The 22,561-nt window shown below is 45.1% G+C and overlaps 1 protein-coding gene across 3 annotated transcripts in view; it reads right to left on the bottom strand.

The window, feature by feature from the left end:
* LOC139387818 (protein unc-13 homolog B-like) overlaps positions 1-22,561 on the bottom strand; it is a 126,829-nt gene that overhangs the window by 36,468 nt on the left and 67,800 nt on the right. For all 3 annotated transcript variants that reach the window (XM_071134061.1, XM_071134059.1, XM_071134060.1), the window contains exons 11-19: positions 14,695-14,741; positions 14,490-14,568; positions 13,404-13,478; positions 13,068-13,287; positions 12,349-12,576; positions 12,076-12,217; positions 10,961-11,130; positions 310-425; positions 8-171 (exon numbers count right to left, since the gene is read on the bottom strand). In XM_071134061.1, the coding sequence (XP_070990162.1) occupies positions 8-171; positions 310-425; positions 10,961-11,130; positions 12,076-12,217; positions 12,349-12,576; positions 13,068-13,287; positions 13,404-13,478; positions 14,490-14,568; positions 14,695-14,741 (1,241 nt within the window). The remainder of the gene's footprint in view (positions 1-7; positions 172-309; positions 426-10,960; positions 11,131-12,075; positions 12,218-12,348; positions 12,577-13,067; positions 13,288-13,403; positions 13,479-14,489; positions 14,569-14,694; positions 14,742-22,561) is intronic.

Genomic DNA, 22,561 nt, shown 5'->3' with positions numbered 1-22,561 from the left:
GACTCACGTCATGGCCTGGTAGATGGACTCGATCCCGTAGCGCATGGCAAACTCATCCACTATCTCCTGTGACACCTCGTCAAAGTACACCTTCCAGGCATCGTCTCCTTTAGCATCGGGGATCCTTACTATCCCCTGGCCCAGAATGTCTGTTGAGTGGTGGAACAGGTTCTAGAAGGCAGACAGACATAATGTCAGTGTGATAGAGACCCACAAGTAGCTGTGCTTTTAGGGCTGGTTTAGGACTAGTTTTAATGTGATGTCTGCAGTAATCATACTGTATGAACAGATATGTACTGAGTGTTGTACCTCGTGTAGACAGGTGTATTGGACGTGGTAGGGAGCTACTTTCTCCTCTCCCTTGATCTCCACGCTGATCTGGAGACGGATGGCCCCAGACACGGCTGACTTGTCTGTCCTCTTCTCTGTAACAATAGGCACACACGTCAGTGACTCAATTACTTCAATCTAGATCTGCTAAGACAGACCAGACCAGACAGACAGAGTATTTAGTCAGCCACCAATTGTGCAAGTTCTCCCACTTAAAAAGATGAGAGGCCTGTAATTTTCATCATAGGTACACTTCAACTATGACAGACAAAATTAGAAGAAAAAAAAATCCAGAAAATCACATTGTAGTATTTTTAATTAATTAATTTGCAAATTATGGTGGAAAATAAGTATTTGGTCAATAACAAAAGTTTCTCAATAGTTTGTTATATACCCTTTGTTGGCAATGACAGAGGTCAAATGTTTTCTGTAAGTTTTCACACACTGTTGCTGGTATTTTGGCCCATTCCTCCATGCAGATCTCATCTAGAGCAGTGATGTTTTGGGGCTGTTGCTGGGCAACACAGACTTTCAACTCCCTCCAAAGATTTTCTATGGGGTTGAGATCTGGAGACTGGCTAGGCCACTACAGGACCTTGAAATGCTTCTTACGAAGCCACTCCTTCGTTGCCCGGGCGGTGTGTTTGGGATCATTGTCATGCTGAAAGACCCAGCCACGTTTCATCTTCAATGCCCTTGCTGATGGAAGGAGGTTTTCACTGAAAATCTCACGATACATGGCCCCATTCATTCTTTCCTTTACACGGATCAGTCGTCCTGGTCCCTTTGCAGAAAAACAGCCCCAAAGCATGATGCTTCCACCCCCATGATTCACAGTAGGTATGGTGTTCTTTGGATGCAACTCAGCATTCTTTGTCCTCCAAACATGACGAGTTGAGTTTTTACCAAAAAGTTATATTTTGGTTTCATCTGACCATATGACATTCTCCCAATCTTCTTCTGGATCATCCAAATGCTCTCTAGCAAACATCAGACGGGCCTGGACATGCACTGGCTTAAGCAGGGGGACAAGTCTGGCACTGCAGGATATGAGTCCCTGGCGGCTTTGTTACTTTGGTCCCAGCTCTCTGCAGGTCATTCACTAGGTCCCCCTGTGTGGTTCTGGGATTTTTGGACCCCGCGGGGTGAGATCTTGGGTGGAGCCCCAGATCGAGGGAGATTATCAGTGGTCTTGTATGTCTTCCATTTCCTAATATTTGCTCCCACAGTTGATTTCTTCAAACCAAGCTGCTTACCTATTGCAGATTCAGTCTTCCCAGCCTGGTGCAGGTCTACAATTTTGTTTCTGGTGTCCTTTGACAGCGCTTTGGTCTTGGCCATAGTGGAGTTTGGAGTGTGACTGTTTGAGGTTGTGGACAGGTGTCTTTTATACTGATAACAAGTTCAAACAGGTGCCCTTAATACAGGTAATGAGTTGAGGACAGAGGAGCCTCTTAAAGAAGAAGTTACAGGTCTGTGAGAGCCAGACATCTTGCTTGTTTGTAGCATAACAAAAATCCTACAATGTGATTTTCTGGATTTTTTTTCTCAGTCATAGTTGAAGTGTACCTATGATGAAAATTACAGGCCTCTCTCATCTTTTTAAGTGGGAGAACTTGCACAATTGTTGGCTGACTAAATACTTTTTTGCCCCACTGTACACACACACACACACACACACACACACATTCAATGTTTTTTCTTTATTTGTACTATTTTCTACATTGTATATTAATAGTGAAGACATCAAAACTATGAAATAATACATATGGAATCATGTGGAATCTACTACTTCCGGCGCCGACAGAGATGGCCGCCTCGCTTCGCGTTCCTAGGAAACTATGCAGTTTTTTTTTTTTTTACGTGTTATTTCTTACATTAGTACCCCAGGTCATCTTAGGTTTCATTACATACTGTCGAGAAGAACTACTGAATATAAGAGCAGCGTCAACTCACCATCAGTACGACCAAGAATATGACTTTCGCGAAGCGGATCCTGTGTTCTGCCTTTCACCCAGGACAACGGAATGGATCCCAGCCGGCGACCCAAAAAAACGACTTTGTAAAAGAGGGAAACGTAGCGGTCTTCTGGTCAGACTCCGGAGACGGGCACATCGTGCACCACTCCCCAGTATACTTCTCGCCAATGTCCAGTCTCTTGACAACAAGGTTGATGAAATCCGAGCAAGGGTAGCATTCCAGAGGGACATCAGAGACTGTAACGTTCTTTGCTTCACGGAAACATGGCTCACTGGAGAGACGCTATCGGAGTCGGTGCAGCCAGCTGGTTTCTCCACGCATCGCGCCGACAGAAACAAACATCTTTCTGGTAAGAAGAGGGGCGGGGGCGTATGCCTTATGGCTAACGAGACGTGGTGTGGTCACAAAAGCATACAGGAACTCAAGTCCTTCTGTTCACCTGATTTAGAATTCCTCACAATCAAATGTCGACCGCATTATCTACCAAGGGAATTCTCTTCGATTATAATCACAGCCGCATATATTCCCCCCCAAGCAGACACATCGATGGCTCTGAACAAACTTTATTTGACTCTTTGCAAACTGGAATCCATACATCCTGAGGCTGCATTCATTGTAGCTGGGGATTTTAACAAGGCTAATCTGAAAACAAGACTCCCTAAATTGTATCAGCATATCGATTGCGCAACCAGGGCTGGCAAAACCTTGGATCACTGCTATTCTAACTTCCGCGACGCATATAAGGCCCTGCCCCGCCCTCCTTTCGGAAAAGCTGAACACGACTCCATTTTGTTGATCCCTGCCTACAGACATAAACTAAAACAAGAAGCTCACACGCTGAGGTCTGTTCAACGCTGGTCCGACCAATCTGATTCCACACTCCAAGACTGCTTCCATCACGTGGACTGGGATATGTTTCGTATTGCGTCAGACAACAACATTGACGAATACGCTGATTCGGTGTGCGAGTTCATTAGAACATGCGTTGAAGATATTGTTCCCATAGCAACGATTAAAACATTCCCAAACCAGAAACCGTGGATTGATGACAGCATTTGCGTGAAACTGAAAGCGCAAACCACTGCTGTTAATCAGGGCAAGGTGACCGGAAACATGACCGAATACAAACAGTGCAGCTATTCCCTCCGCAAGGCAATCAAACAAGCTAAGCGTCAGTATAGAGACAAAGTAGAATCTCAATTCAACGGCTCAGACACAAGAGGTATGTGGCAGGGTCTACAGTCAATCACGGATTACAAAAAGAAAACCAGCCCCGTCACGGACCAGGATGTCTTGCTCCCAGGCAGACTAAATCACTTTTTTTCCCGCTTTGAGGACAATACAGTGCCACTGACACGGCCTGCAACCAAAACATGCAGCCTCTCCTTCACTGCAGCCGAGGTGAGTAAAACATTTAAACGTGTTAACCCTCGCAAGGCTGCAGGCCCAGACAGCATCCCCAGCCGCGCCCTCAGAGCATGCGCAGACCAGCTGGCTGGTGTGTTTACGGACATATTCAATCAATCCCTATCCCAGTCTGCTGTTCCCACATGCTTCAAGAGGGCCACCACTGTTCCTGTTCCCAAGAAAGCTAAGGTAACTGAGCTAAACGACTACCGCCACGTAGCACTCACTTCCGTCATCATGAAGTGCTTTGAGAGACTAGTCATGGACCATATCACCTCCACCCTACCTGACACCCTAGACCCACTCCAATTTGCTTACCGCCCCAATAGGTCCACAGACGACGCAATCGCAACCACACTGCATACTGCCCTAACCCATCTGGACAAGAGGAATACCTATGTGAGAATGCTGTTCATCGACTACAGCTCAGCATTTAACACCATAGTACCCTCCAAACTCGTCATCAAGCTCGAGACCCTGAGTCTCGACCCCGTCCTGTTCCTGTTCCCAAGAAAGCTAAGGTTACTGAGCTAAACGACTTCCGTCATCATGAAGTGCTTTGAGAGACTAGTCAAGGACCATATCACCTCCACCCTACCTGACACCCTAGACCCACTCCAATTTGCTTACCGCCCAAATAGGTCCACAGACGATGCAATCTCAACCACACTGCACACTGCCCTAACCCATCTGGACAAGAGGAATACCCATGTGAGAATGCTGTTCATCGACTACAGCTCGGCATTTAACTTCTTCGAGATAGGGGGCGCTCTTTTAATTTTTGGATAAAAAACGTTCCCGTTTTAAACAAGATATTTTGTCACGAAAAGATGCTAGACTATGCATGTAATTGACAGCTTTGGAAAGAAAAAACTCTGACGTTTCCAGAACTGCAAAGATATTATATGTGAGTGCCCCAGAACTAATGCTACAGGCGAAACCAAGATGAAGTTTCATACAGGAAATGCCCCAGATTCTGAAGGCGCTGTGTTCCAATGTCTCCTTATATGGCTGTGAATGCGCCAGGAATGAGCCTGCCCTTTCTGTCGTTTCTCCAAGGTGTCTGCAGCATTGTGACGTATTTGTAGGCCTAACATTGGAAGATTGACCATAAGAGACTACATTTACCAGGTGTTCGCCCGGTGTCCTGTGTCGAAATTATTGCGTAATCTCTAGGTCCATGCGCGTTCCATTTCTTCAGAAGAGAAAGTCAACTGCCACGAAGGATTTATCATCGATAGATATGTGAAAAACACCTTGAGGATTGATTCTAAACATCGTTTGCCATGTTTCTGTCGATATTATGGAGTTAATTTGGAAAAAAGTGTTTTTTTTCTTACCCAAACGTGATGAAGAAAACGGAGCGATTTGTCAACACAAATAATCTTTTTGTAAAAACTGAACATTGCTATCTAACAGAGTCTCCTCCTTGAAAACATCTGAAGTTCTTCAAAGGTAAATGATTTTATTTGAATGCCTTTCTGGTTTTTGTGAAAATGTTGCATGCTGAATGCCAGGGATAATCCTATGCTAGGCTATCAATACTGTTACACAAATGCTTGTTTAGCTATGGTTCAAAAGCATATTTTGAAAATCTGAGATGACAGTGTTGTTAACAAAAGGCTAAGCTTGAAAGCAAATAGATTTATTTCATTTCATTTGCGATTTTCATGAATAGTTAACGTTGCGTTATGCGAATGAGCTTGCGGATAGATTTACACAATCCTGGATGCAGGTTTTTTTCGTAGCTAAACGTGACGCAGAAAACGGAGCGATTTGTCCTAAACAAATAATCTTTCAGGAAAAACTGAACATTTGCTATCTAACTGAGAGTCTCCTCATTGAAAACATCTGAAGTTCTTCAAAGGTAAATTATTTTATTTGAATGCTTTTCTGGTTTTTGTGAAAATGTTGCCTGCTGAATGCTAATGCTAAATGCTACGCTAAATGCTACGCTAGCTATCAATACTGTTACACAAATGCTTGTTTTGCTATGGTTGAGAAGCATATTTTGAAAATCTGAGATGACAGTGTTGTTAACAAAAGGCTAAGCTTGAGAGCTTGCATATTGATTTCATTTCATTTGCGATTTTCATGAATAGTTAACGTTGCGTTATGGTAATGGGCTTGAGGCTGTAGTCACGATCCCGGATCCGGATCGTGACTACAGCAAGAAGTTAACACCATAGTACCCTCCAAGCTCGTCATCAAGCACGAGACCCTGGGTCTCGACCCCGCCCTGTGCAACTGGGTACTGGACTTCCTGACGGGCCGCCCCCAGGTGGTGAGGGTAAGCAACAACATCTCCACCCCGCTGATCCTCAACACTGGGGCCCCACAAGGGTGCGTTCTGAGCCCTCTCCTGTACTCCCTGTTCACCCACGACTGCGTGGCCACGCACGCCTCCAACTCAATCATCAAGTTTGCGGACGACACAACAGTGGTAGGCTTGATTACCAACAACGACGAGACGGCCTACAGGGAGGAGGTGAGGGCCCTCGGAGTGTGGTGTCAGGAAAATAACCTCACACTCAACGTCAACGAAACTAAGGAGATGATTGTAGACTTCAGGAAACAGCAGAAGGAACACCCCCCTATCCACATTGATGGGACAGTAGTGGAGAGGGTAGCAAGTTTTAAGTTCCTCGGCATACACATCACAGACAAACTGAATTGGTCCGCCCACACAGACAGCATCGTGAAGAAGGCGCAGCAGCGCCTCGTCAACCTCAGGAGGCTGAAGAAATTCGGCTTGTCACCAAAAGCACTCACAAACTTCTACAGATGCACAATCGAGAGCATCCTGTCGGGCTGTATCACCGCCTGGTACGGCAACTGCTCCGCCCACAACCGTAAGGCTCTCCAGAGGGTAGTGAGGTCTGCCCAACGCATCACCGGGGGCAAACTACCTGCCCTCCAGGACACCTACACCACCCGATGTTACAGGAAGGCCATAAAGATCATCAAGGACAACAACCACCCGAGCCACTGCCTGTTCACCCCGCTATCATCCAGAAGGCGAGGTCAGTACAGGTGCATCAAAGCTGGGACCGAGAGACTGAAAAACAGCTTCTATCTCAAGGCCATCAGACTGTTAAACAGCCACCACTAACATTGAGTGGCTGCTGCCAACACACTGACTCAACTCCAGTCACTTTAATAATGGGAATTGATGGGAAATTATGTAAAATATATCACTAGCCACTTTAAACAATGCCACCTAATATAATGTTTACATACCCTACATTATTCATCTCATATGTATACGTATATACTGTACTCTATATCATCTACTGCATCATTATGTAATACATGTATCACTAGCCACTTTAACTATGCCACTTTGTTTACATGTTCATCTCATATGTATATACTGTACTCGATACCATCTACTGTATCTTGCCTATGCCGCTCTGTACCATCACTCATTCATATATCTTTATGTACATATTCTTTATGCCCTTACACTTGTGTGTATAAGACAGTAGTTTTGGAATTGTTAGTTAGATTACTTGTTGGTTATTACTGCATTGTCGGAACTAGAAGCACAAGCATTTCGCTACACTCGCATTAACATCTGCTAACCATGTGCATGCGACAAATAAAAAATTCAATTTGATTTGATGTAGTAAAAAATATATATATTTTAGATACTTCAAAGTAGCCACCCTTTGCCTTGATGACAGCTTGGCATTCTCTCAACCAGCTTCATGAGGAATGCTTTTCCAACCGTCTTGAAGGAGTTCCCACATATGCTAAGCACTTGTTGGCTGCTTTTCCTTCTCTCTGCCATTCGACTCATCCCAAACCATCTCAATTGGACTCTGTGAAGCATTTATTTGGGCTGCAGTTTCTGAGGCTGGTAACTCTGATGAACTTATCCTCTGCAGCAGAGTTAACTCTGGGTCTTCCTTTCCTGTGGCGGTCCTCATGAGAGCCAGTTTCATCACAGCACTTGAGGGTTTTTGTGACTACACTTGAAGAAACTTTCAGCATTCTTGAAGTTTTCCGGATTGGTTGACCTTCAAGTCTCAAATTAATGATGGGCTGTCATTTCCCTTTGCTAATTTGTGCTGTTCTTGCCATAATATGGATTTTAACGAATAGGGCTATCTTCTGTACACCACCCCTACAGCACCTTGCCACAAAACAACTGATTGGCTCTAACGCATTAGGAAGGAAAGAAATTCCACACATTTAACTTAACAAAGCACACCTGTTAATTGAAATGCATTCCCGGTGACTACCCTCATGATGCTGGGTGAAAGAATGCCAAGAGTGTACAAAGCTGTCATCAAGGCAAAGGGTGGCTACTTTGAAGAATCTCAAATATAAAATATATTTTGACTTTTTTGTTACTACATGATTCCATATGTGTTATGTCATTGTTTTGATGTCTTCACTATTATTCTACAATGTAGAAAATAGTACAATAAATAAAAATACTTGAATGAGGTGGTGTTATTTATATATATAAATAAAGGGATGTGGACACCCCTTTCAGTCACACCGGTTGCTGATAGGTATAGAAAAATCGGGCACACAGCCATGCAATCTCCAAAGACAAACACCGGCAGTAAAATGGCTTTACTGAAGAGCTCAGTGACTTTCAACTTGGCACTGTCATAGGATGCCACCTTTCCAACAAGTCAGTTTGTCAAATTTCTGCCCTGATAAAGCCTTCCCAGAAGAGTGGAGGCTGTTATAGCAGCAAAGGGGGGGACCAACTCCATATTAATGCCCAAATAAATGCTTCACAGCCGGTCTTATTCTGGAAGTGCCGTGTTCGGCAGCTCAACCCGGCTATTTCCCTTGACAGCCACATTATTAGGCTAATTTGTACGTGTCGTCGGAGCGGTCGACTTCCTGGAGTGTGCTACATAATAATCAAGAAGGATCTCTCCCCTGAGAGGATGGAGGGGAGAGAGAGGGGGACAGTGGGGTATTTAAATCTCTTCTTTTACTGTGTGGTATCGAACACATTCAATGAGAAACCTTAGCTAAAATGTATGTTTCAGATAATCTAGGGAAATGTACATACATTTTCCCTTTTCATAGGGCTAACACACTTCACAACCACTCCACAACCACTAACATTCAAGACCTTTGAAGGCTTGTTTCAGTATCATGGTGGAGTCCTTTTTAAAAAGTCAAGTAGGCAAATGAGGCCTGCAGCTTCAGAATGGCACAGTTAATCACACACACACCAACACCATGAGTTACTGGTGTGGTGAATCTCATCTGCAGAGATACGAAGTCCATGACAGACTGTGATGCATCCCTAAAAGGTTGACTATCATTATGAGGAGAAAGAAAAGAAACGCACCAAGGGCAATGAAACAATTAACTTTTGGAAAGTGTTTGGAGCTAGACCTTGGAGTCTTCTCTATTAAAGAGCTTTTTAAACATGCCACCCTCCTCCTGAGTCACTAACCATCCCATTCCGAAAAGGGATAGAAAAGCAAGAAAAAACAGATGAAGAAAGTAGCCATGTGGACAAAGGAAGAAAGAGAGGGCATATTCTACAGAGATGCAGAGGAAGCACAAGTGAGGGTAAGCCCAGGGGAAAGTAAAGACCATTGTGGGGACAGACAATATTTTCATCCAGTGCAAGTAGGAGCCTTTGGGCCAGTCCTCGCCTGGGTAATTTGTCGAGAAAAATGCTGCTGGCCAAGGGAGAAGTGGGTAATGAGGTACAAGCACAACACAGACTGGACTAGAGAAGAGGGCTGGGATTTAGAACAGAGCTGGTGACATGAGAGGTAGATTGTGTCCCACCACCCGTCCCACCACCCGCCCCTCTATTTACGCTTCTGCTACTCTCTGTTCATCATATATGCATAGTCACTTTAACGATACCTACATGTACATACTACCTCCATAAGCCTGACTAACAGGTGTCTGTATGTAGCCTTGCTACTCTTTTTTCAAATGTATTTTTACTGTTGTTTTATTTCTTTACTTACCCACACACCTTTGTTTTTCCCGCACTATTGGTTAGAGCCTGTAAGTAAGCATTTCACTGTAAGGTCTACCTACACCTGTTGTATTCGGCACACGTGACAAATAAACTTTGATTTGATTTGAGATGCGCTATGATGCTAGCTAACCCACTTTGTTACTGTAAGATGTCCTAGACTTTCTACCCATCATTAACTAGCCCTCTGACAGATAGTCCATTAAGACAAAACACTGTGCAGCAACTAACAATCTGTTAGTTTAAAGGGTTGATTTCAGCCCTCCTATAGAGAAAACTAATGATAGAGTATGACTAAAAAAACAAACATTTGAGGGGGGTTGGCAGATGCAAGGAGGAAGCTAACAGAATATGCATTCGGCGAAACTTCGAAGAGTGGATTTATGTCCAGCATGAAAAAAAGCACCAAAAAAGAAAACATAACCTGCCTCCTTTTGATAATCTCAAACGTTTGAGTCTCACACCAGGCCCATCAGATGAGTAGAAGGGAATATTCCTTCAAAGTGACTGCTGAATCAAAGCACTTACACGTGGATCCCAACAAAGACCCACACACACAAAAAAATTGCCTCTCGGACACAATGAGGAGGCATGTGAGGACTGAGGAGAGGCTCTGAAAGGGAGAGGGATGCTATGTCAAGTTATATAGAGGGGAGACCGGAACTGCCCTGGCTATAAAGAACAGAGACTTCCCTGTTCCACAGCCTCATGCTGGGTTTCTGTATAGCACTTTGTGACATCTGCTGATGTAAAAAGGGATTTATAAATACATTTGATTGATTGATTGATTGGCTTCAGAGATTAAGCAATAAGGACTGAGGAGGTGTGGTATATGGCCAATATTCCACAGCTAAGGGCTGTTCTTATGTACGATGCAAAACGGAGTGCCTGGATATAATGGCCATATACAACAACACCAGAGGTGCCTTATTGCTTATATAAAATGGTTACCAACATAATTAAAGTAGCAAAAATAAATATTTTGTCATACCCGTGGTATATGGTCTGATATACCACGGCAGTCAGCCAATCAGCATTCAGGGCTTGAAAAGAATGGATGTTTCCTTTGAATCAACAGTTCTAAATAAAAACATGTTCATTGTGTCCCGACTACTGTGTCTCAGGGCTGTGATGTAGTGATGTGGTGTAGTGACTCATCTTTACCTTTACTTAACATAATAATCATGGGTCTCCAACACAGGCAGGAACCTTCCTCTCACATACAGCACACAATATACTGTAGCAGAGAGAGGACTTGTGACGTACCCAGGTTGTACCAGACGTCCATCTCTCCGCTGAGTGTGCGGACCTCGATGATGCTCTGACCCAGGAAGTCATCTGACTCTCTCTTCAGACGCTGTTTCACCCGGGACTTGATGTCATCGTCCTCGTCCCACACACGCACCTTGATACGATCTGACGAGTTATGACACTCGCTGGGGGGAAAAAAATTGTAAGATCGTGTAAATGTGAAGATTTGATACCATGAAAATATATGCATGGTAATTACATTGCTTTTATGTACACATTGCAGTTCCTTCTTCCATAATTCAACTGAACTTGGTTTGGCCTAATGCCATTTAAGGCAAACGAGGATAGAGTTAATTACCCATGTGTGCCACTACCCTGAATAAATGAGTGTCTGACAATGTCAGAAGGCTCCAGACAGCGTGTGACAATTAGGACGTGGGTTCTTAAGACCACACACGCATTTGGGTGAGGAAACCTAGACAGCCTGAGGCTTACTCATGCCATGGCCTGCTTACACATAGAAACCCACTTTACAACGCACAGGGACCCACTTTACAACGCACAGGGACCCACTTTACAACGCACAGGGACCCACTTTACAACGCACAGGGACCCACTTTACAACGCACAGGGACCCACTTAACAACGCACAGGGACCCACTTAACAACGCACAGGGACCCACTTTACAACGCACAGGGACCCACTTTACTACGCACAGGGACCCACTTTACTACGCACAGGGACCCACTTTACTACGCACAGGGACCCACTTTACTACGCACAGGGACCCACTTTACTACCCACAGGGACCCACTTTACAACGCACAGGGACCCACTTTACAACGCACAGGGACCCACTTTACAACGCACAGGGACCCACTTTACAACGCACAGGGACCCACTTTACAACGCACAGGGACCCACTTTACTACCCACAGGGACCCACTTTACTACCCACAGGGACCCACTTTACAACGCACAGGGACCCACTTTACTACCCACAGGGACCCACTTTACAACGCACAGGGACCCACTTTACTACCCACAGGGACCCACAGTTTTACAAGTGAATACTACAGACTACACACAAGATCCCAGACATTAACAGGGCCAGGTTAAATAGACTCACAAGTGGAAGTTCTCCTCCCAGACAGGGTTGAGGTTACCGTAGATGGTCTTGGTCCTCTTCTTGGTCTTGCCCACCTGGACCGTGACATAGGGGTCGCTGGAACCTGTCTTATCTTTGGCCTGCAGTCCCTGGGCACACAGCACTGCAGACAGGCAGATGACGTGGGACAGGAGGCAGGTTGATATCAATAGAGAGACATAGACAAAGTCAGATTGGAAGAGAAAGATACTATTTACAGTAGAACAGAACAGTTTGTGGAACATGTCTGTGCACCTGTGATGGTGATCTTGGCCGACCACTTGGAGGTTCCGTCCAGTACACTCTGTTTGATGGTCTTCATCTGCTGAGCGTGGATCGCCTTGCTGACGACAAACACATCCCGGATCACGTCAAAGATCTCCGGCTTGTTCCTCTCCCTGATCTTCATGCGGTCCTTCATGGCCATGATGATGTTCTGGGTACGATCCTCAGCCCCATGCTTTGAACTCTTCTCCGCAGCACCTAGAAAATCAGAAACCACACACTTAAAGTAAATGGACTGTCTTTTTGGCACCGTGTGTGAATATTGTAATGTAAATTGGCAAATCTGTTTATATGTATCCAGTTGTTTAAAGCTATTTATTTTCCGGTCCAAAATCAGGTGGATGTATAATTACGTCTTCACTGAAACATCAATCATAACCAATGATGGTACACCATAATTACACAGTACTTTACATATCACTGACAGCTGTATTCTGGGATGGAGATGAAGCAAAAGTAATTTAACAGGAAAGTTTGAGCCAGAAACTCTGTAGACAAATTCTGGAAAAAAGTGTCAACCTTGTCAATCAGAAGAAAAATTGTAAAGTACAAACCCATTACAAATGGACATTTACGTTTCATACACTGTCAATTATGTGATTGCCTGCATTAGGCAACTAATGTCAGTCATCGCGAAAGGACCTTAAACAAACCTCCTCTTAGTCCAACTTCCACTGTGCTGTACTTACGCTGCAGGCAGTCAGCATTCAGTAGCTCCTGGCACTTCTCGTGACACTTGACCCCGCACTCGGAGCACCTCATGCCCTGGCGGGCGATGCCCCACAGCAGCCCCTCACACTCATAGCAGTAGGTGGGTGTCGTGGCCGTCCACACCTCAAAGTTATGGGGCGTGGTGCAGGAGATGGGGTAAATCAGAGCCTGTAAGGTCTTCTTATAAACGTGGTTCTTCTACAGAGGGGAGAGGAGAGAGCAGAGAGTGAGGATACTGAGATATGACATTGGTGAGTTTTGAAAAGAGTCTTGATTATCTCAGTAGAGTAATATGTATCCCATGATGTACTCACCAGCTCCTCGTCTTTGACGGAGGAGCGTGCGGCCATGGAAGAGGTGATTCCAGCCTTCCTGGCCTGGACCAGTGACTTGGATGACAGGGGAAAATAGTGTTAGTTGCCATGGTAACACACCAACAACCCTTCAACTAACCCCAAACGGTTGGTGTAGTATTGTAAGTGTTCGAATACATTTTAAATGAGTTGTTAGGCCCTTTACCCAGGGAGTGTACTACCCAGGTGAGTAATCCAAGGCCCATAGAGCTTTAACACCCCAACCAAACCAAAGCGGATGAAGGAAAAAACTCATGTAAGGATTGTTACAACACAGGTCATATAAGAGGTGACAACATGGGCAGAACTGAACCATCACTGACTGACCAGTCGAAGAAACAGACACTTAACCCAGGTGCGTGTGTTACCAATGGTGACTTGGGTTAAAACCCTGGTAGTGATGGTATGTTCATGGTTCAGCATGTAAGGGTGGAGAATAAAACCCCCACAGAAAAAAAATCAATCATATGAATGAAGGGGAGAGGTAGAATAAGAGGAAGGGAATATTGTTTTAAGTTATTATATCAAGTAGGAACACCACAGTGCAGTTGCACGGTGACATATGGTTACTTATTTGCACCATAAAACCCTTGTTGCACATTAGTACACATTTTTTGCAGGACAGCTGCATACTGTACAATTTCTTTGCACAAGCAGTGCAATTTGTCCTACTTGATATACAGTTTTGCCTTTACATTTCTGACTACACATGGGAGGGGCAATTGGGTTATTTCCACTTACCATAGCCTGATCAAGGAAAATGATTGCATTCAAGCAAGTTGATAATTAAAGGTTTAAGAGAGGGGGAGAGAGAGATTATAAGACTGGTTTCACATGTGCCTCATTGGGTGATATCTTGGTGATTCCTCATGCGATCACTTTTTTTTTTTAACAGATCGACTTAAGCAAACACTGAAATTATAAATGTAATCCTTAATTATCAAGATGCTTCTCTTGTGCTGGTATTACAGGATAGAAAAACATGTACTGACAGATAGAACAGCACTGAGATTTTAAGCAGTGACAATGATGGGAGGCAACACTTACCACATCGCTGACCAGGGGTATAGGCTTCCTCTTACGAAGGTCTGGCATGCTGTCAATCCCAAACAAACCACTTCCACCGCTGTGGACATGGAACAGAATGATATGCTGGTCCTCATACAGAAACAGATGCATGACTTTTTTCCAACACATTAAAAAAGCATGGCAAATCTAAATCAACAGAAATTATTTGGGTGTCATCATATACCCTGGCTTGATCCAAGCTTGTCTGGAGTTGGGTTCATCATCTTGTCCCTGCAAGATTTAAAACACATTAGGTTTTCAGATTCAGCTATTAGACCACAGCAAAAGACTTAATCTTATAGGTTAAAAAAGGTACACAGTGGATAGAGAATGGAATGGAGAATGGAAAGACACACAGATGGTTGAGTTTCACCTCTTCGATGGTACATGCAGAACAGAACACATTCAGAACATCATTTTACACATTTGATCCATACATGGCATCTAATGATTGTTGGCAAACTGAAAAGCCGAAAATAGAAGAAAAATATATAAATCAATAGCAAAAGGGAGGTACTTGCAAAATGAGCGCGGGAAAGAGATGAACACATTAAAATGACCAGTTTTCTGTTCGATATGACTAACAATGTACAGATGCAAATAAAACAAGGAACAACTTGTTTTGTTGCGCAGATGTTCAAAGTACAACTGGGAGAACTTTTGGGGGGGGGGGTACTTCAGAGAACCTTTTTGGAGTTGTGCAATAACATGGGAAAAAAACGACAGACGTATTTCATCTCTCTTCCTCTGAGGTAAAGTGTTTCATCAGCTCCTGAGCACCTCCTCCTCTCAGATGTATGTGGCTAGAGTTGGGTAGCTGGGCTCTCTAGGGTTCCTCTCCCTCTGCCTCTCCTAGTACTAGGAGGTTCTGACAGCGTTTGAAACAATTCTGAGCTGGTGCTCAGAATATGGCATCTACAAAACAACTTCACAACAGTGTTTCTACTGATCTGATGCTGCCAAGAACATACTTATTTTACCTTATTCAGATTTTGAATTACAGAAATAATAGGATATTTTATTTCAATCAAAACATAATCGTAAAGCCATTTGAAAATGCATTCATTAGGAGCAAACCTCAACAATAAATTACAAGCTGTTAAACACCTCTGCTAAAGGTATGCCAAAAGGAAAACATGGGGACCGTGCATAGGACATGAAAACACCCAACGGCAAATGTCACATCAAAACTCAAAGTATATCTGTGTGAATGAAAACAACAAAACATAACTAAAAAGGGAGCTCATTTAAAAAGCATGACGAGTAACCTGGTCATCTTCCCTGCTGCCGTCTGGAAGGAAGAAAAATCCACGAAAAAAGAAAACATTAGGGTTCATGGATATAAATAGCTAAGAGAAGAACATTAAATAACCAGATCAACTACACTAGCAATCAATAGTGGCACGTTTTAACCCAAGGTGGCAGGATCAATCATAATCGTGTAATGCTACATTCATTAGTATAAATCATGGGCTAATGCAGTCAGAGAAAATCTGTCAAAGTTTAGGTCCATAAGGAATACGAGTGTTAGATTACTTATTTTTTGCTGGGCTTGCAAATACCGTAGTGCACAGCTACCTGGATTGAGCTCCTCCTCAGAGAAAGTGGACTGGGATCCTTGGGAAGATTTGGAGAGTTTGCGTCTCTGTCTCTTTTCTTTTAGGATGCGCTGCAGATTAGCAAGGCGTTCCTTAGGGCTGACAACATCCTGTTCACTAAACTCATCCTGATCAGCTCCATCATGGTCCTCTCCTATTGGACTTAACCCTATCCCCCTTGGGCTGAGGTTAGACTCTCCTGGGCTATGCCCAGCCCCTCCAGGAGGACTGTGGTCTGGTGTCAGCTCTGGGTTGGACAGTTCTCCATCAGTCTGATACGCTTCTCGGCTCTCTAAATGCTCCATGGAGTGATATTCAGTAGGGGTGCAGGGGGAGTGAGTACTTTCCTTTGTGGATGCTGCTTGTAGGGAGCACAGCAGGTTCTCTTGGGCTGGGCTGCAGTCCACATACATTGAGGCCTCACTGTATTCTTCCAGTGGAGACCCAGAATGGACGTGATCAGTTGGCAGAGTGATCTCTCCCTCATGAGGTTCAGGGGAGCAGGGTCTGACAGGAGAGGGAGCTGCTTCAGACTCACTGTCATCTCTACCATGCTCCAGGCTGGACCCCTCCAGCTTCCTCAGAGCCCCTTTCAGAGCTGACCTGAAATTGAGCACAGCCTTCTCAATGCTCTTCACATCAAATCCCACATTGAGGGGCTGGGTGTTCTCAGGCTCAGGGCTAGGCAGGTCCCCCGACTCCCACTCTCCTGCATCATCTCCTGGGACAGACTGTTCAGTCCACTCCATGTCAAGGCTCCTAGCAGATCCCATGTCCAGGGCATCAAATGAGGATGGACGGTGGTCACAGGAAGAGTGCGGCTCCAGGTAGCCATCATCACAGTCTGTGAGCAGCACAGTAGAGTGACTTATGCTCCTGGACGGCCCACAGCTCCCCACATCATCAGCGTAGGCGTCTACAGTGTGGTAGCCGGAGCTCCGGGAGTATGGGCAGTTGGCTGAACAGTCACACTCCAAGTGTCCATTGCTGCCCTGCTGTCTGGGGGGCCGCCAGTCCACTACACTGGACGAGGTGGAGGGGGAGTTTTTGTGGCAGCTGAACAGCAGGGACAGGTGCTCTGAGCTGCTGTGGGAGGACTGGCCTGGGGTGCTGCTGGTCTCTCCCGTGGTGTACCTGGCCCAGCCACCGGGCCCTCCACAGTGGTCCTCCACCTCCTCTCCACTGTTCAGACAGGAGCAGACGTCCTCTTCGCTCCATCCGTTCTCCCCACTCCACCCCCCATCACCACTCACACTATGCTGCATGTCCGCCGATGCCCAACCACTCTGCCACACCCCGACCTTACCAGAGCGGTACCTGGTGTCCCGGTCCAGAGTGTTGGAGCTTTGGCCAGAGGACAGGGAGCTGGTGCTGGGGCAATCATGGGCATACCCCCTCTCCAGGTTGGAGAGGCTGGACCCTGAACAGGGCACATCTGAGCTATGGTCTGAGTTCTCCTGGTCGGGTAGTTCAGGTTGGAAAGGAGGTAACCTTTCTCTCCATCTCTTAGGTGACCCCTGGGGTGGCATCATCATCACTGGGTCTATGTCCCAAGACTTGTGCCGGCGCTCCAGTAAAGGACTGGTGTCCCTCCTGTGGAAAGCTGTGACAGCATTTTGCCTGCCAAGGCTGCCGCGTCTGACGCTGAGCCTCTGAGGTGTCTGGGGATAGAGCTGGGTCTGGGGTCCTGGTGCTGAGGCTCCATAGGAGCAGAGCTCCCCTATCTCATTCAGCACTGCATCCACACAGCAGGAGACCTCATCCACAGAGCCCCTCACAGAGGTCAGGTAATGCCGCAGGTCTGATATTTCCTCCTGGATCTTGTTGATCCCTCGCAGTTCTTTCAATATGTGCTCGACGATGTCACTGGTGCCTTTTTCTCCCTCCTCATCTTTCTCCTCTTCTTCTTCTTTGCCTTCACTAGAAGGCCTGTGTGTGTCCTCCACAACCCCAATCCCATCCTGACATTCAGAGCTGCTGTTCTCTCCAGAGGGAGAGGTGGGGAGACTAGTGGTGGGGCCGTTAGTGCGTACAGTACAGGGGGCGTTGATGAAGCCCTCCCTGTTCAGCTCCATCTCCCCAGCCACAGGTGGGTTTAGTGTCACTGTGTGACTGCGACAGTTGTGCAGGCAGGAGTGGAGTCCAGGGAATTCCCCACTGGAGGAGTTTCTCTGCAGGCCACAGATGAACATGTCCTGCTGCATCTCCACAGGGATGTGCTGGTCCTGGGGCTGGTGGATGGAGGGTTCCACAGGACCCTCCGATCCCTGCAGGTACTTCTGGAGCTTCCTCTGCACGCTGAGACTCACCTTGGGGCTCTGAGTCCTCTCCCGCCCTCCCGGCTCCCTCCTCTTGGACCACTTGTGTGGACTCTGAGGTGGCTCTGTCCCTTTTGGTTCATCTCCTCCACTGACACCCCTCTCGTGACCCCTAGAGAACATCCCTGAGGACTGTATGGGGACCTGGCTTCACTGGTCTCTGTCCTCAGAGGCCGACCAGCACCCTGGGGATTGAATCTCTGTGTGACCACACAACATCCTGACGATATAGAAGACACTGATCTGCTTACAGAGCCTTGTTCATGACTGGCGAGACAGAGAAGACAAAGACAAATAATGTGCAAAAAAACATTTTGGGGGGGAAATGCTTGTTTTCTATCATGAACCTTCCCTTATGCATTCTTCTAAGCCATTTCATCCTTTACATTTCAGTCATTGGCATACAGCACACAAACCCCTCAGAGAATCAATACAATTTATACAAATTCGCATAATTCCACATCTTCATTTTGAGAGCTTGCCAGTATTCTAATTTTTCAGTCCAACAGACCAGAAAGCAGAGAGAGAGAAAAACAAGAACATATTCCTGCTGCTATAATGGCTCGTGAGATCATGATGAAAAAACAAAGTAAATAAGTGGCTCTATAGCCAAGATAAGTTTAATTGCAATGGATGACTGATTTGGTTTGCAAACAACCTACATAACCATCTTACTAGCTCATGCCAATGCATTCCTATGTACATTGCAGGCAGAATTCTATAAAAATACACAGACAACACACACAGACACTCAGGCATGGGAGAGTGGGAGTAGACGGCTTTAATCTCTGCAACGCCAGAGAGATAGACTATGGAGGCAAAGCAGAGTGTGGAATTGTGATTAAAAAAACACATTGATATTGGGGGTCATTGTGAGTCAGGCCAGTGTTCTGTATATCAGTGGGTTGGCCACTCACCCGCTCTCTTCACTCACAGAGAAGGAAGGATCAGGGAAATGATCGGACCATACAGCTGGCCTAAACTCTATAATTAGGACGTGATCAGAAGACAGCCTTGTACTTAACTGACGGCTCAATTCTATCCTCCGAGTCAGTGTCATTATTGTGCACACACCAGCTGCAATAGAGGAGGTAGATAACTGTGACCCCCCCCCCCCCTGCTAGACACAGTGTGTGGGCTGGTTGAGTGACACAGGGAAAACTAGGGAATCTGTTGGGTGACATGACCATACTATCGGACTTGAGTGACTAGTACTTCAATATATGCAAGGTATTGTAGAAAGATGCATGTAATTTAAAATCAAGGCATATACCTGTACATGGAAATCCATGATTTTACCTACACTGTAGTGAGACAATAGGTTAGTAAGCACTTATGCAACAGCCAACTAACACTCAAGGATTATTTGCTGGTCTTAACCTATTAATCTGCCTCTTATCCCCACTGATCCTGGGTGTTGGAAGACGGCTCAGGCAGGAGCAGCCCAACCCTATGCACTTGCTATGTAGCATTATGCTGTTAAGCAACAACCCGCTGAGGGGAATCAGTGCTGCACAATTTTCCTCCCTGTGCTGTTGTCTCTGCGTCAGACAGAGTGACAGACAGACTGGTCAGTTTAACCACCATCTTTCTGTGTGCTTCTGTGGCCATTTGCCCAGACCGAGAAGTCTGTTTCAGACAGAGCACAGCGTTAGCTGAACTTTTTCCCCATCAGCTTTTCAGGCAGTTTTCACCAAGTTCTAACTGGACTGGCGTTTCTGATGCATATAACTAGATACAGTGGGGCAAAAAGTATTTAGTCAGCCAACAATTGTGCAAGTTCTCCCACTTAAAAAGATGAGAGAGGCCTATAATTTTCATCATAGGTACACTTCAACTATGACAGACAAAATTAGAAAAAAAATCCAGAAAAATCACATTGTTTTTTATGAATTTATTTGCAAATTATAGTGGAAAACAAGTATTTCGTCACCTACAAACAAGCAAGATTTCTGGCTCTCACAGACCTGTAACTTCTTCTTTAAGAGGCTCCTCTGTCCTCCACTCGTTACCTGTATTAAGGGCACCTGTTTGAACTTGTTATCAGTATAAAAGACACCTGTCCACAACCTCAAACAGTCACACTCCAAACTCCACTATGGCCAAGACCAAAGAGCTGTCAAAGGACACCAGAAACAAAATTGTAGACCTGCACCAGACTGGGAAGACTGAATCTGCAATAGGTAAGCAAGCAGCTTGGTTTGAAGAAATCAACTGTGGGAGCAATTATTAGGAATTGGAAGACAAACAAGACCACTGATAATCTCCCTCGATCTGGGGCTCCACACAAGATCTCAACCCGTGGGGTCAAAATGATCACAAGAACGATGAGCAAAAATCCCAGAACCACACGGGGGGACCTAGTGAATGACCTGCAGAGAGCTGGGACCAAAGTAACAAAGCCTACCATCAGTAACATACTACGCCGCCAGGGACTCAAATCCTGCAGTGCCAGACGTGTCCCCCTGCTTAAGCCAGTACATGTCCAGGCCGGTCTGAAGTTTGCTAGAGAGTATTTGGATGATCCAGAAGAAGATTGCGAGAATGTCATATGGTCAGATGAAACCAAAATATAACTTTTTGGTAAAAACTCAACTCGTCGTGTTTGGAGGACAAAGAATGCTGAGTTGCATCCAAAGAACACCATACCTACTGTGAAGCATGGGGGTGGAAACATCATGCTTTGGGGCTGTTTTTCTGCAAAGGGACCAGGACGACTGATCCGTGTAAAGGAAAGAATGAATGGGGCCATGTATCGTGAGAATTTGAGTGAAAACCTCCTTCCATCAGCAAGGGCAATGAAGATGAAACGTGGCTGGGTCTTTCAGCATGACAATGATCCCAAACACACCGCCCGGGGCTTCGTAAGAAGCATTTCAGGGTCCTGGAGTGGCCTAGCCAGTCTCCAGATCTCAACCCCATAGAAAATCTTTGGAGGGAGTTGAAAGTTTGTGTTGCCCAGCAACAGCCCCAAAACATCACTGCTCTAGAGGAGATCTGCATGGAGGAATGGGCCAAAATACCAGCAACAGTGTGTGAAAACCTTGTGAAGACTTACAGAAAACGTTTGACCTCTGTCATTGCTAACAAAGGGCATATAACAAAGTATTGAGATAAACTTTTGTTTTTGACCAAATACTTATTTTCCAGCATAATTTGCAAATAAATTCATAAAAAATCCTACAATGTGATTTTCTGGATTTTTCCCCCGCATTTTGTCTGTCATAGTTGAAGTGTACCTATGATGAAAATTACAGGCCTCTCTCATCTTTTTAAGTGGGAGATCTTGCACAATTGGTGGCTGACTAAATACTTTTTTGCCCCACTGTACATACCAAACATGAAAATGACCAATAAGAAGGGCAAGTGCAGTCAAAAACATGATTTTTCGGTGTTTTATAGATATTTCCACACTATGAGGTTGGAATAATGCTGTGAAATTGTAAAGATTATGATAATGCCCTTTTAGTCTATGAGCTGTTTGAAAAGACCACCTGAAAACTCTGTCCGTTTTGGTGGGATGGAGCTTTAGGCCTTTCCATGGTAACATTACCATGCAGTAAATTAGTTAGACTGATAAGAGAGTTCCAAACCTCTCTGCCAATAACAGCTAGTTTTCAGTTTTCCCCTCCCCACTCAGACCTTTCCCAGACAATGCTAGCAAAATTCTTGATTGAGAAATTGCTCTTTGCTAAGAAGCAATTTTTGTTTATTGTTGGCCATTTAATTGAAAACAATCACAGTAAGGTAGTGAATCGTTAGCCAGACATGATTTGATATTGAGATAATAATGGTTGCATTGGACCTTTAATACATTCAGTCACTAACAAAGTGATTGACTCTATCAGTCTATTTTATGTTAGTTGAAGAGATCTGTGGTGAGTCGTGACATTTGCGTTACAGCACCCTTGTGGAGCAGCAGCATGTTAAAAGTAATCGACCGTACCAAGGGGAATATATTTACTCGTAATGTAGAGAGGGTCTTGTGTTGAGCGCAGCTAATGTTGATTACTCTACAACAAGAGATGCCAGCCATCATTGGAATTCATTGAAATTCCACGACTGCCTCTGTCTGTTGTTACTCACTCAAATGGATTCAGGGAGACATTGGCTCCACTGTGACTGTGAAACAGCG

The sequence above is a fragment of the Oncorhynchus clarkii genome, chromosome 29 (genome assembly GCF_045791955.1).
Source record: "Oncorhynchus clarkii lewisi isolate Uvic-CL-2024 chromosome 29, UVic_Ocla_1.0, whole genome shotgun sequence".
NCBI lineage: Eukaryota > Metazoa > Chordata > Actinopteri > Salmoniformes > Salmonidae > Oncorhynchus > Oncorhynchus clarkii.
The sequence above is the reverse complement of the archived record's forward strand: the minus strand, read 5'-3'. Positions and strand labels throughout refer to the sequence as shown.